Source organism: Echinops telfairi, unplaced genomic scaffold (assembly GCF_000313985.2).
Source record: "Echinops telfairi isolate 266 unplaced genomic scaffold, ASM31398v2 ScPeMD7_7410;HRSCAF=8448, whole genome shotgun sequence".
NCBI lineage: Eukaryota > Metazoa > Chordata > Mammalia > Afrosoricida > Tenrecidae > Echinops > Echinops telfairi.
In genome coordinates this window covers 16,303,356-16,318,216 of record NW_022111310.1, presented here as the reverse complement: position 1 = coordinate 16,318,216, position 14,861 = coordinate 16,303,356, and the positions used below count along the sequence as shown (strand labels likewise).

General features: G+C 49.9%; 1 protein-coding gene across 1 annotated transcript in view; it reads right to left on the bottom strand.

Moving 5' to 3' along the window:
* Positions 1-14,854, bottom strand: part of SNX30 (sorting nexin family member 30) — a 102,902-nt gene extending 88,048 nt beyond the window's left edge. Inside the window, exon 1 of the mRNA XM_004710943.2 lies at positions 14,699-14,854. Coding sequence (XP_004711000.1) covers positions 14,699-14,854 — 156 coding nt within the window. The remainder of the gene's footprint in view (positions 1-14,698) is intronic.
* Between the last annotated feature and the right edge of the window lie 7 nt (positions 14,855-14,861).

Sequence of the window (14,861 nt, the reverse complement as noted above, 5' to 3'; positions counted from 1 at the left end):
AAAAAAAAAAAAAGAGACAAAATGTAGTTGTTATCTATAATTGGTAGCCCAAAGCCTCCCCCAAACATTTGCTTCACTCTAGAATTTCTTTAACTCAAAATAAATAAATAAATGAATAAATCAATCACTGTTGGCAGGGGAGGTTAGGGGGAACTGGGAAGTTAACAAGTATGAGAAGGAAGAAAATGTTCTGAAACTGATTGTGGTGATGATTGCACAACTCTTCTTAATATGCATGAACGATTCCAGTGCATACGTGAATTATACGCCAATAAAACTATTCAACAGAAATCACTGTTAGCCCGCTTATGACATTCTGTGCAAACACCCCTGCCACCCGGCTAAGTTGCTACTTTTCACGTGGACTTCCTTTGTCCCCTTCCTGGTCCTTGAATGGACAGAGGTCAAAGTCCACCTATGAATCCCCCCACCCCCATGCCTGGCACATGACAGGCCCATATAAATCTTTGAGGAATCAACAAAAAGGTCCAAGTGTCCTTCTAATTGCTGAGGCAAGTTGTGAAATGAACAAGATTTGCTTGATGGTGCGGAGAAAGGCTGCTGGCTTGCATTTTCACACCACAGATGCTGATGCTAGCAGGATGACCAGACCCAGTTCCTTCGAGCATACCTCCACCCTAATTAAATAGCCCTAAGGAAAGTGTTGACTGCCACTTTTGCAATAAAACCTCTACTTCATATAACCATTCTGAAACTCTAGTTTCAATAAGTTATCATTTACTTGTAATGTCTGACACCTGGCCAGGCTAATGTCATTTCCAGAAGGTAGATCTCATAACTTTCCAAGGAGCATACACAGGTCGTCCAATTTATGAACATCTGACTTAGAGACAACGCCTACTTGCCTTCAAACAGGTTCGGTGGTGACCGACTTCTCAGGTAAGCACTGGACTGCTAACTGTAAAGTCAGCGGATCACCCACATCAGGCATCCCCGAGAGACAGGGGAAGCTAACTGCTCCCATAGAAATGTACAGCCTGGGAAACCCCATATAAGATCACGTGATTTAGATTCGACTCAATGGCGGTGGGTTTGCTTTTAGCTGGGGGGTGGGGAGGGGAGCAGTGTGTCATGATCGAAGAGGCAAAATGGGAACAGCCCTAACTTATCTTATTATAATTTGGTTGATTTAGCCTGGGGCCTGGAACAGGAAAAACTACAGGCTGAAGTCCTGGCATAGGAGACTTAAAAGACGCATGGTGAGCTCTTTCAGGAGCCTGCTGCACGGGACTAGGTTACTAGCAGGAGAGCAATACCCACCCAAAGCTGGGTAGCCAGCCGCCGTCTCTGAGCAGGGCAGTGCTGATGCAAACTGTGCTCAAACACCCAGGGCAGGAGATTTGGTTGCCTGGCAATACAACGGCTGCTCTGCTTCTGTAAGGGGAAGAACATGCTTCTAGTGGCTTTGGCTGGTAATTTTCTCCATTCTGGCGATCTTTCTGGTTCACCATAACTTTCAAAATGCATGCTCCACATACAACATTCCTTTAGTTCTTTAATGCTTCCTACCCCCACCCCCACCACTACCATGACGCCAGTTCTACCTGACCAGTTCTACATGACGCCAGTTCTACCTGACAAATTCAGCTAGACCAGAGCGTGGACACTGGTACAGATAACAGCCTTCAACATACGGAATCCAGGACAGATAAACCCCTCATGAACAGTAGTGGGAGTAGTGATACCATCAGGGTAGGGGGAAGGTGGGGGGAGAAAAGGGGAAACACTTGCAATGATCGACATATAACCGCCCCCACCCCCCACCCCAGGGAGAGGAACAACAGAAACACGGATGAAGGGAGACAGCGGATGGTGTAATATATGAAAATAATAATAATTTATAATTTACCAAGGGGTCATCAGGGTCGGAGGGTGGGGGGAAGAGGGGGGTAAAAAGAGGAGCTGCTACCAAGGGCTCAAGCACAAAGAAAATATTTTGGAAAGGGGGATGGCAACATATGTACAAATGTGCTTGATACAATGGATGGGTAGATTGTTTTAAGAGCTGGAAGAGCCCCCAATAAAATGATTAAAAAAAAAAAAAAAAAAGGAGGTGAAGTTAACCACTGAAAGACAGTGGAATTTTCCAGGCACTTTTTGAAACCTCTTGTATAAGACTAATGAAAACAATCCAAAATGTCCAACAGATAGACCAATACAATATAATACATTTGAAAAAAAATATATATATATAATACATTTGTAACACGAACTACTATTCAGCTATGAAATTGAATGAAGTGCTGATGCATGCTACCACGTGGATGAGTCTTGGAAGCACTGTGCTTAGAGAAAGAAGCCGGACACACAAGTCTGCGTGTTGTCTGATCGGTTGGTAGGAAATGTCCCACTGCATCCAGAGAGGCAGAGAGTAAATCACTGGTTCCCAGGGGACAGTAGATGGGGACTGGCTAATGGGGCAAAGGCTCTCATTCGTGTTGATGAAATGTTCTGGAAAACAGTGGAAATGGTGGCACATCTTGAGTGTATATATTTTAAATCCTTTAATTGTATACTTTAAGGGGGTGGATTTTACGCCACCATCACAATGTCAAATTTTAAGCATATGTTAAATAGTTCATATTTTACATGCTTCTCCCCAAATTCCCACAGTTCCTGTGTCTCACGAGGATCTGTCAAGGTTTTTCAAGCGGTCATACCCATGGTCCTACCAGCCTGTAAAGCTAATGGTTCCAGAATTTCTCCCGGGATGACCTTATCCTTTTTCCCTCAGTCCTCTCACTTCTCTGGACCTGCAGCTGGAATGGGGGATGCCCACTCCTTCAGGTCCCTCATCCAGCTTTGGCCCTAGTTGGTCCAGGAGCTCCTGTGGACTAATCGCAAGGCTAAAACCCTGCTCATGGTCTAAGGATGGAAATGTGACCCAAGCCAGGTATCCTTGAGATGTTCCCATGGGGAGAGAGATTTACCTCCCCACCAGAGGCAGAACTATGAAACAAACATGACCCCCCACCTTTTCTGTCATCGTTAAATTAGTTCAAGCTGGCTTTCCATGATTTGCAAACAAAACTCCTGAATCCACTGAGTCAAAGTCCTATGAAACTACCTCATGCCCATTGTCTAACCATCTGACCCTTGCTAAGGGCTCATCCCAGTGGCCTGAGTCTCTAACCATAGATAGGGTCCTGACCCTCCCATTGAAACCCTTGATTGGCAAAGAACAAGCCCTTACCACGAGCTCAGCCCACCAAGGACCTCCCCAGCCCCCTCACTCCCCAGCCCCTTGCACACCATCTGTGAATCGCCCGACACTTCTCCACTCTGGCACATGCTGGCGGCTCTGCCCAGTTGTTCTTCCTTCCTCTGTCCATTTCCTCCTTCACCCTCCAGCTTCATCTCCTCCAGAAAAAGCCACCATTCTCCTAATATGATCACTCTTTACTTCATGGTCACAATAACTGCAGCAGAAGCTACCAGCGCCTCACTCATCACACCCCTGGCTCTGATCCCTTCAGGGCACAACAGCCTGACTCCCGGCTGCCAGCACCTGTTTCTCTGCCTGACTGCTTTCCCTGACTTTGAACCTGCTTGGGCCAACCATGAGGCAGGCATGCTGGAAATGACCGGGAATTCATGCCCTGACCAGTGACCTAAGAAAATTGCTGTTTGAAGACCCTAGGGTGGGGATGCCAAAGGCTCGAGTTCTTTACAGGCATACCCACTGTTTCCTGCGTAGGATTCAGCTCCAGCCATCCCTGGGACAGCCACACTCCAGCAGCACAATTCTTGCTTTCCACGCAGGAGACTTGCCTTCAATTCGCAGCCAACACACCCCATGCCCAGCCACTCCCTGCCTGCCTTTGGGGGCTTGTGTGCTGCGATGGTGATGAACGGGATCAGCAGAACTTCCAGGCTGAGACAGACTAGGTAAAAAAAGGCCTGGACAATCTACATCCTTCGATCAGCTCATGAAAACCCTATAGGTCACAATGGTCCCTCCCGTCCACACTCCCATGATGAGGACAGCACAGAATTGGGCCGTGCAGGGTGGCCAAGAGCTGGGACAGGCCAACTTGACCACAGCCAACAACACATCCCTGCTAGCTGCTCTCTCTGCCCTGTCTCACTTCCCTTTGCCTCTAAGGCTGCCTTCCTCACCCCTCAGCTACACAACCTGCTCTTAAGTCTGTTCCAGATACTGTTCAAACACTGATTCAATCCGCAGCACACCCCGTGGAAAAGAGCCAGATTTTAGTTGTCAGGAAAATGAGGTATTACAGGGTTTAGAAACCAAACCAAACCTTGCCGAAGGCTACAGAGCTAGTGGTACGTTTAGCATTTTTCACATTCTATCCCAAGGATCTGTTTGCATGTTCCCCTTCTTCACTGGACCGTGAACTCTCAAGGGTGAGACCTTTTTAAAATCTTCCTCGGTATCCCACCACCTAGCACAGAGCCTGGCACGGAGCATATGCTAAACGGATCGGGGCTTTGAAGAGTGTCTGCGCTCTCCTATCTACATGTGTCAAGCTTTTCCTGCTTATGCAGATTTACACAAACAGGCGCGCTAAGATGCTTTTTTCTGCGACTCTTGACCTGTGCACCCCCCTTCCCCAGACATGCCCCTCACCTCTTCAGGAGGCTCACGGAAATGGCAGTGATTCCTCACTCCCATCCAGGCAGATAAGACAAGGAACTATGTTGAGGTAACGCAGGTGTGAGACAGCACATGACTTGTCCAATATCTAATCATGACCCAATTACTGGTACACATTGGTACATGAATTAGCGTACCCTTGTGAACCTGCTACTATGTACTTATTGTACTTTGAGAGGCTCGCATTTGTCATGGACCATTTGGCTTCTTCTCAGTAACCTCCCCAATGCTCAATTCTCCCCTACCCTAAATGCCTTCCCTCCATCTGGTTTTTCCCCTAAGCTGTAGCCCTTCTTGCTAACAAACTGCCACAACCTCCTGCCCTCCGTTCTATTGCCTGTGCCCAGTGGATCTGAATCCTGGCCTCACAGTCTCCATCTTCCACTCCTGCTTCCCAGTTGGATCTACTGGGTTACGCATCTCTATGTAAAGAAGAACATTACAGAGGCAGCGTCTGTGGTAAGTAGTAAGATTTGAGTAGGCTTTCGACAGAGGAATTTATATTACCCTTGCCCAGAACCCCTGACTTTAAACTCCATCCAAGCCATTTTCATACACTCCCTCGTACTTGTTCCCCAATCTGTGTTCCTTCTCTCAATGAAGGAACCAGCCTCCAAGACTAGGCAACTGGGCAGCCACACAGATCCCAAACGGGTCATCTTACAAGTTTCTAAGCTTTCTTCTCCCAGCCAACAGCTCCAAACAAACCCCACGCTAGCTCCAACTGAATCCACGCTATCCCAACACCTTCCTTTCTACTATCAGTCTTTCCATCTCAGGCCTCAACCCTCTCCCTTCTAGTGTCCCAGACAAACCCTCTCCCTTCTAGTGTCCAGAGAAGAAAAGCTAACTTCCACACCACAGCAATCAACAGCAGCCTTCCAGGTTCCTCCTGACCTGTCTTCCCATCTCCTCTCCCACTAATCTCCACCTCTGGACTCCCAGGATCCACTCCTGACAACCATGACCCCACTCAGTCCTCCTCCAACGGGCACAAGTCTTTTCCACTTCAGAACCTGTGGTCAATCTTTCCTCAGCCGTGATGCTGTGTCCCATTCCATCTTCCTCTCCCTCTGGGTGGGCAGGAAGTGTTCCACAGTGATTGGCAGGCTCACAAGAGCCACAAGGACTAGAGTCTTGAAAGTTTTCCCAAGAGAATCATATATGCTGGGTAAACAGGAGCCCTCCAGTATAGACAAGCACTCATGCCTCATACTGTATAAGACTCATGATGTGGGCTTGTCTCCCCAACAAGTCAGAAAGCTCCTGGGTCTGGTAAACCTCAGATCTCATCTACTTTTGTATCCCACAGTGCTTTGCCTCTGGCAGAAATGCCACTTATAGTTAGGGGGTCTAGAATCTGATTTCTATCATTAACCAATAGTGGCAGTAACCTTGAGAGAATGAGACCCACAGACTCAACTGGAATGTGCTGCTTCTAGAAGACGACCTAGCTTCCAGGGGAGGGGGTTCTTTCTTATAGTACCCCAGTGCAAAGAGCCAAACCCAAACCTCTGCTACTAAGTTGGAGCCAACTCATAGTGGTCCTACATGGAGTTTTCAAGACAGTACATCTTTACATGGGAGCAACAGCCTCATCTTTCTTCCAACGAGCAGCTGGTGGGTTTGAGCTACAGACCTTGTAATTAGCAACCCAATACTTATCTCACAGGGGGCCACCAGGACGCCTTAGTGAAAAGAACAGCACACAAAAGCCCAGAGACTGATGCCTTGGGCGCAGGTTTTAAGCAGGAGAGTGACATCACCATCATGTTTGACTTTTAGAAGAATGGTTCTGGCTGCAACATGAACAACGGATAAGGGGAAGCATTACCATGGCCAGAGGTCCAGTGAGAAGGCGATGGTGATCACAGCATGACGAAGGCCTGAACCAGAGTCCCTACACAGGGCTGGAGAGAGGGAGATAGACATCAGAGATGCTGAGGAGGGAGGCGGCACAGAATAAGGTCTGTTGGATCCACGTGATGAGAGAGAGGGAAGAGTCAAAGACAGTGACTTGATTTCCCACCCAAGCAAAGCCATGGTGGGTTGTATTCTTCACCGAGACAGAGAGCCAAGGAGAAGCAGGGCTGGCTCGAGAGGGCAGGGGAAGCTCTGGCAGTCTTGAGTTCAGTTTGGGACATGTTGAATTTGAGGTTTCTATGTGACAAAATTAAAACGTACAGGAGGTAATTAAATATACAGTTCTAAAGAGAGAAAGAAAATGATACTTTAAAAAGATTCAGGAAATAGCAATACGCAAATTGCCTTTGAAGCCACCAACCAAAATGACCCAGAGAAAACAGTTACCCAGAGGGTGGAGGCAGGGTCCTCAGAGACAGCAGAACTTAAGGTCAGGGAGAAAGAAAACTATACGGGCCATGTCAGCGCTTGTCGGGCTTCATACCACAGGGAACTACACTTCCCAAGCTCAGTTGCCTCCTGGCCAGGTAGGTTTGGCCAAGGGAAGATACTGATAGAAGACCAGGACACAGGACCAGGAGAGAAGTCCCTCTGCGGCCCCACCGCAGTGCTTATTCGGACAGAATCGCCCGAGGTCTGCTAACACCACCTCCTCTCATTGACCCTCCAATGTCGAGGATGAAAGTGGCTTCCTCTAATTCTAAACGCCATGTTGCCTCACTGTCTGCTGGACTTTGAGTTTGCCATCAGCCATGAAATTAAGTCCCTATATGAGAGTCTCTCCGTTTGCAATACCTAGAGTGTTTTTTATTCGAGTTGGACTCCAACGATAATGACAACAGACAAAGAACAGGCCAAAATACAGACGATGTGGAGAGTACACCATCAAGAAATAAGTGAGCGCAAGAGCCTCACATCTTTTCAAGGCTCACCATGTACCAAGCACCACTGTAAGTGTGATCTCAGCGCATCTTCTTATCAAGCCTATCTGTAGATACCATGGTGATGCCTTTTCACGTTTGAGGAAACCGAGATACGGAGAGGTTAAAAATTCCCAGCTACCAAGATGGCCAAGTGGCAGGACTGAAGTCCAAGTGCAGATAATCGGGCCCCAGAAATCCAAAAAGGGAAACCGAGGGCGGGGTGTTTCAGGCTGGGGAGTCAGTGCTCAGCAGGATCGAGGACTGCCTACCCCAAGGCCAGGTATGAGCCACTGTGCAGTGCGGCTCCTGGATTTAGCAGTGGGGGGTCACTAGGACTGTGAACTGCAGTCACAAAACAGGGCAGCAGCAGACTGCTGGAGGAGCAGCCCAGAAGTTAGGATGTATAGACAACAACAATACAGTGCCCTCCTCTCCCTCCCTGCCTCCCACCGCCCCGCAAAAAAAAGAAGTCTGGCAGTGAAGGGAAACCGCGCTGGGGCGGGGAGAAAGAAGTATCAGGAGTTTTCTTCACGCTCAGCTTTGTTTTAAAGACGGAGAACTTGAGCAGATTGGCAAGCTGGGGGGGGGAGAACCAGCGGAGAGGGAGAACCTGAAGGATCAGGTGTGAAAGCAGGATAGCAGATAGGTCTCTCTCTGAGAGGCTGTGGTGGGGGAGGGGGGTGTTGGAGAGTAGGGGTGGCTGTGGATTCAGATCACTTGGCAGTTTCGAGAAAGTTAAAGGAGCTCTTTCCTGGTGGCCCCCTTTCCTCTAAGGTAGCACGTGGAGTACAGGTGTGGAAAGGGAAGAGCCTCAAATCAGCCACTGTGCAGATTAGGGGGCGACGGGGGAATGGAAAAGGAGCGTGGGTGAAGGGCTTGGCTGCTGACTGAAGGGTCAGCAGTTTGAACCCACTCAGGTCGGCCTGAGTCAGAATCGACTCCCCGGGGTTGGACAGGGCAGAGAAAGAGGTCCCTGCACCACGGAGAACTCAGTCGCCGTTGCAGCCCAGGAATTCACCAAACCAAACTCCCTGCCACCAGTCGAAGCCGACTCGCAGCAACGCTGTAGGGCAGGGTATCACTAAGTGCTCCTGGGAGTTTGAGATTTTAACTGTTTCCGGGAGTAGAAAGCCTCATCTTTCTTTCCCACCCCTACCCCTCCAGGAATTCAGAGAGGTGGTATCCCTTCCAGGGCTGCTACATCACAACTACAGTAAAAGACGCGAACACATGAGGTGATTGTTTGGGTGTAAAAGAGAAAGGGCACCAAAGAAAAACTGACAGCCAGAACTACAGACACAAGGGGCCATGGGCTCTGAACTGGGTCAGGGAGGTGAACCCAGGAGAGGGTTATGAGCAGGACCTCCAGTCAGTTCATGCGGCCACCTTACGGCTGTAAATGTGCAATTCCACCGCCATCAAGCCTCTTCCGTCTCATAGCAACCCTACAGGACAGAAGAGAACTGCTCCATAGGGCCTCCACGGCTGTAAGTCTTTATGGATGCACACATTGCCCCAATTCCCGCCCAGAGAGCAGCTGGTGGGTTCCACGGTAGCTTAACCCACTGTGTGTGCCACCAGGCGCCCTATGTCAGCCCCAGCTATTCTGAACCAGAGCCTTCACTTCCAAGAGTTCCTCGGGATCTCATTAAGCACTACTAAAACCACTGACAAGCCCCGGGATCTCATTAAGCACTACTAAAACCACTGACAAGGCCCGGGATCTCATGAAAATGGAGTTCTGATTCAGTATATCTGAGAGTGAGAGCAAATTCTTAGCAGGCAATCGGATGAAATGAATCTGCTCACAGCCCTCCTGCATAGGGCAGAGGTCAGAGAAGGGGTACAGTAGGAATATTTTATTCAGGGACCTGGACAGACAGAAGAGTAAGGCAAGGGATGCTATCTGATGGGTGGTGACACCCTGCCACCTACTAATAATGTGAGGGTGGGGCCCTGCGAGTGTGGCTGAATTGTTCTTTGATTTTTTTTTTTTTATAAATTCTTTTCTTACCGCTCTTTTAACAAGCCATACATCAATTGCATCAAGCACATTTACATGTATGTTGCCATCATCATTTTCAAAACATTTTCTTTCTACTTGAGCCCTTGTTATCGGCTCCTCTTTTTCCCCCTCCCTCCTCCACCCTCCCACGTTCGTGAACCCTCAATACATTAAATTATTATTTTCTTATCTTAAAACCGTCTGCTGTCTCCCTTCACACACGTTTCTGTTCTCTGTCCCCCGGCTGGATTGTTTGAGAGTAACAGCGAGAGACTGGCGAGATGAAACATCAACAGAGTGCTTCAGGAGGGCTGCACGGGGCCCTGGTGGGATAGCAGTTATGTGTTGGGACAAACTCTGCATGGTCAGCCATCCGAAACCACCAAGCTTCTTGGCAGGAGAAAGGCTGGGCTTTCTACTCCCGTAAACGCAGTTACGGTCTTGGAAACCCACAGGGGTCGATATGATCCAGCATCGGCTCGATGGCAGTGAATTTGGTTTTGCACAGGTCAGACATGTGGATGGTAAAGCCCCTCCCACCCCACCCACCAAGAGATGAGGGCATGCTTTGAGAAGACAGTAAATTGGGGGTCTAAAGGTTTTAACAAATGAATGTGAAAAGCAGGGGAGGTAGGAATGCCAGAGGAGTACAAGATCTGTAGTGAATGTCATGCTTGCCTGACAGCCATTCCTCATCCTGGTAGCAACATCCTGGTTTTGCTTAGAAATCACTTCCCTCTTCCCTCCAGGGTTCCCCAAAACACTAATAATATTCTAGGTCTTAATCTAGAGTTGGGGGGTAGGGTAGACACATCAGTGTTCACTGTACAGTATTGCTTGTTAAAGTGTGTACATATTTTTCTTCGTTAAGCTCCACAGAAACATTTCATGCATTTTGCTGGTTTCACAACGAAAGCAAATAAAAACCTTTCTTCGGTGGTGCAATGAGTAAGTGCTCGGCTGCTGCCACAGGCTTGTCAGGAGAAAGACAGGGCATGTCTGTTTCTGTAAATATTGAAAATGGGAGACCACCAGACGTGGCACTTCTAGTCTGACTTATAGAGTTGCTGACTGGGAACCAGCTCAGGGCAGTGGGTGGTGGTGGGGTCTCTGGGTTCAAAGGTGAGCATCTGATCCAGGTGTGGGCAATCAGTTGCTACCTGAAAGCAGTCATTAAGAGCCTGACCCAGTTTAGGCCAATGAGACACCACCCCAGGGCTTTTGCCGGAACTCTCCAGAAAGAAGTGCTCTGTCGGCTGGCGCTGCGAAGCTTGTTTGCAGAGCTGTCCCTTCCTCGGCTTTAGAATAAAGTCAACAAGAGGACAGCAGAGCCCAGAGACGGACAAGGACAGATCTCAACATTATTTTGATTCCAAGTTCCAGCCATTCTTAAAGCCAAAATACCTAGGCCTTTACAGCATGAGCTTGGAGTATTTCCTCTGAACGGAAAAAGGCTTGTGGCTAAATTCTAACTAATCAAAGTGATTCTCAGTTCAATAGTCTCTTCAACGCATAAGTTAAATTACAGCTTCAAGACCCCACAATGACTCCCTGAAGTCACTCAGAGGAATGGGCAAAACCCTCAGGCTGGCCTGCCAGCCCCTACAAGATCTGCTCACCTCCTCTCCGCGGTCAGCCCCAGAACACCCCATTTTCCCCTGCCCCATAACTCAGCTCTGTCCAGCCTGACTGGCCTCTGGGCTGTTTGCTGACACCCAGGCTCGGCTTTGGCAGAAACCTTTCTTCAGCCATCTGTCTGCCATCTCCCCAGCCTCCTCAAAGTCTGCTCAAATTTCAACCTCTCAATGAGGCCTAGACACTCCCCATGGCCAGTGCTCCTGGGCCCCCTTCCCCTGCTCTACTTTTTCTTTTTCCCACAGCATGTTACCCAGCACAGTATGTGGTGGTTAGCAGTACCGTTGGGTCAGTTCCCACTAATAGCAACCCTGTGTACAAGAGAAGGAAACACCACTGGGCCTCAATAAAATACTCATGAAAAGCCAATGTTTGACCAGTTTATTCACCTGATTTATCTCAAGTTTCTAGAACTAGACCTGGTCCAGAGTAGACACTCAACTACCTGCTGAATGAATAAAATGGCACGAGTCTCCAGGGAGCAGAGGTGGGTTACAAAGACATGGGTAGAGAATAATAGTAGCCGCCCATCTCCTGAAACAAGCAGTAGACAGGAGGAAAGGGCACCACCACTGAGAAAACTTCAGGGGAAGCAGGGTCCTATGGGGCAGGAAGTGGAGGTGAAGAGGTTTGGTGAAGAGGTGGAGGATGTGGGCAGGTGTGTTAACCACGGAAGGAGTGGGAATTTCATGTTGGTTTTGGGAGACCCAAGGAAGCCAGAGGCTGAGTCAGTGAAGCAGCAGCCCAGAGCCATTTACACATGAAAGCAGAAGAGAGAAGCGTTGTTGGGTCAAGTGATTTACTTACGATTTTAGGTGGAGACAAAAACTATGAGTCCTGATGGATTGAAAAGAACTAATCGTAGCAACCCCCTGGTAGATAAAATAGATTCATCCCATCAGAAATGTTCAAGTGGTGAGTCTCACACATTCATTTTTCTCTCCCACCTGTTCATGGCACCACCTGGGCCCAAAGAAAGATAGTCCCTTCTGCAGAACGACTCCAATTTCCAAAAAGAAGCAAGGAAACGGTCTTCTTATCAAGGATAGCCTGCAGCAGCGCCCAACTTCTTGGACTGCCCTCTACCGGGACCCCTCCAGGCTGAACCAAAGAACCAGGGGCAAAGGGCAGGATTCCACGGTTCCTTCCCACCTCCATTCCTAGCTAGCTCCTGATGCGCTCCTTTGACAGAAACCGCGCTAATGAGAACGTGCATGTAAGGCAAGAAGTGTCAAGGAGAATGTTTCTCTCTATTGGGAGAAAGAAATTGCACTGGATAGCCTCTAAGGAAAAGTAGCTTACTAGGAATCAGACCCTTGGGTACGGTGTCATTTAGATACTCTCCAAAGCTGTTAGGAGACTTATTAAATAGTCAATAATTAATAAGAATGTCTCCACCATTCTCTCTCACAGAGCTGACCCTGTAAAGGAAGCCAGGAGCAGTTAGGTTTGGGTCTGACTTCCTGCACACCAGACATATGTTGGTGGGAGAGGGCATGCGTCTTCCTAGTATGTATGAGCAAAATGCCCCTACTTCTTCCCTGGGTATTCTCCAAGAGCTGAGACCTTAAGCAAATATTTAACATAGCAATCTTTGGTGGCCAGCCTCCAAGGTGGCACCAACAATCTCCGCCTCCTGGTGGTCACACCCTTTCCCCACAATGTACCCGAGTTGGTCTGAGAGCAGAAGACCCCAGAGATGTCACTCCCAAGATGAGATTGTACTCCTACAAGGCAGTGTCGACACACTCTTGCTCTCTCGGATCACCTGCTCTGGGTGAACCAGCTGTCATGTTGGCAAGGAGCCGAGGTCTGTCTGCAAGCAGCCTTCAAGGGGATCTTTCCCCAATCCAGCCTCTCCAGAATACTGCGGCCCCAGCCAACCGCTGACTCTCTAACCACAGCACTGAGGTTTGAGTCCACCCAAAGGCACTGAGAAGAAAGGCCTGGTGATTCACATGTGAAAACCCAGACAGGGAGAGGCCTAGGAAGCACAGTTCTACGCTAGCACACACCGTCAAGTAAGTGGGATACTGGCTGGACGGCAACTGGAAGACTGACTGCAACTTTGTGAGCAACATGTAAGTCTGAACTTCCAGAATCTTGACCCACAGAAATGACTGTCAGGTGCCAAATCAGCTGGAGGACGGGAGGGGGGAGGATGTCATTTGTTACACAGCAATCGATAACTCACTTTCGTCCCCAGAAGCAAGAAGCAGGAAGATTTAACCCGAACTCCTATTCCACATTCATTTAGGACCAATTTCTCTGTCCAAAAGATAGCATCAAATTATCCCCTCGTGCGTCCCACAATCCCTTATTGCCTGTCAAATATAGGCAAGGTATTTCTAAGTGACATAACCTCACTGTTGCTAATCTAGGAGAGAGAATCAGCTCACACCTGGGGGGCTACTCAGGCCTTTGGCTTCATTAGCTTTTGACGGTTTCTTGCTCCCACTGGTTTACTCCCACTCTTCACTTGCGAAATCTCTTGGAAGGTACATCGAGTCCCCTAGCTATTTCGAGTATTCTCTCATGCTCATTTTCACTGTACCGTGCTCTTTCATGGGGGGGGGGGGGGGGGGGGAGGGAAGAAAGCCAGGCCCCCAGGGTCGATTTGGTACTGGGGCAAGGAAGACTCCATTGAGTATTTTTTTCGGCTGGGAGCAGAAAATCCTGATCACCAGTGCTTAGCATGCTAATTCCAGCAATTAGCGACTAAGTGAAGCGCGTGGCTGGTTCAATCACTGCTCAAGTCCAGGTCACACCAGAGCTCCAGCTGCAAAGCCAGCGGAGGATGGAATGCCGCCCCTTTCTCCTGGGTCACTGCTGTCCCTCAAAGCAGCAGGAGGGCTGCTGCTCTCAGAAAAGCGGGTGCCTCCTAACGCACAAAGAAGGGCAAACGGCGAGGGTTTGGGGGTTTTTGTTTTTTTTCCCCTCGTCGACCACAAAACCAGTTTCGGCCCAAACCGTAACAGTGTGGGAAGCCGTCGGAGGTGACTGGAGCCCTAGACAGAAAACCGCAACCAGACTCTCTCCTCCCGCCGCCGGCTGGGGTCTGGGTCAGGTGACTCCTCTGGGCACACAGCAAATCTAAACAAAGATCACTCGCCACATATACCTTCTCTCGCTTTAGACGGGGGCTGTCCAAATCGACCACCCCAAACCATGAGCTCTTGCTGCGGTGTCGTCCCCGGAAAGTGGCGGCAACACAAGTTATCCGGCAGCTCAGCCCGAGGGATGCACCCGGAGGGACGAGGGACCCTATCCCAGGACGCAGCCGCCGAGCCCGGCACTCACGCCGGCGGGACCCCTCCCCACCAGCTGTCACCGGCGCTCGCGGCCAGGCACCGCCAGGGAAGCCCGTCCCCTGCGGTCGCTGGCCTCGCAGCTGCGACCCGGCAGGGGTGTCATTTTGCCGAGGGCTCCGGGGCCGAGGGCACGCCCTCCCCTCGGGAAGGGGCGCCAGGATGGGCGCGGCCCCGAGCCCAGCCGCGTGGCTTCGGGTCCGCCACCGCGCCCCGCTCCCGGGAATGGAATGAGCCTCCAGGTCCGCAGCCCCGCGCGCCCCACCTTGTCGCCGAAGCTGCGGGCCATCAGCAGGTCCGGGCTGGGCGTGCTGTCGCCACCCACGGCCTCCTCGCTGCTGGAGCCGGCCAGCGGGTGCGGCATGTCGCGCAGCGAGTGGGGCCCCGTGGACTGCAGGGCCTTGGGGGGCCCGCCCGACATGGCGCGC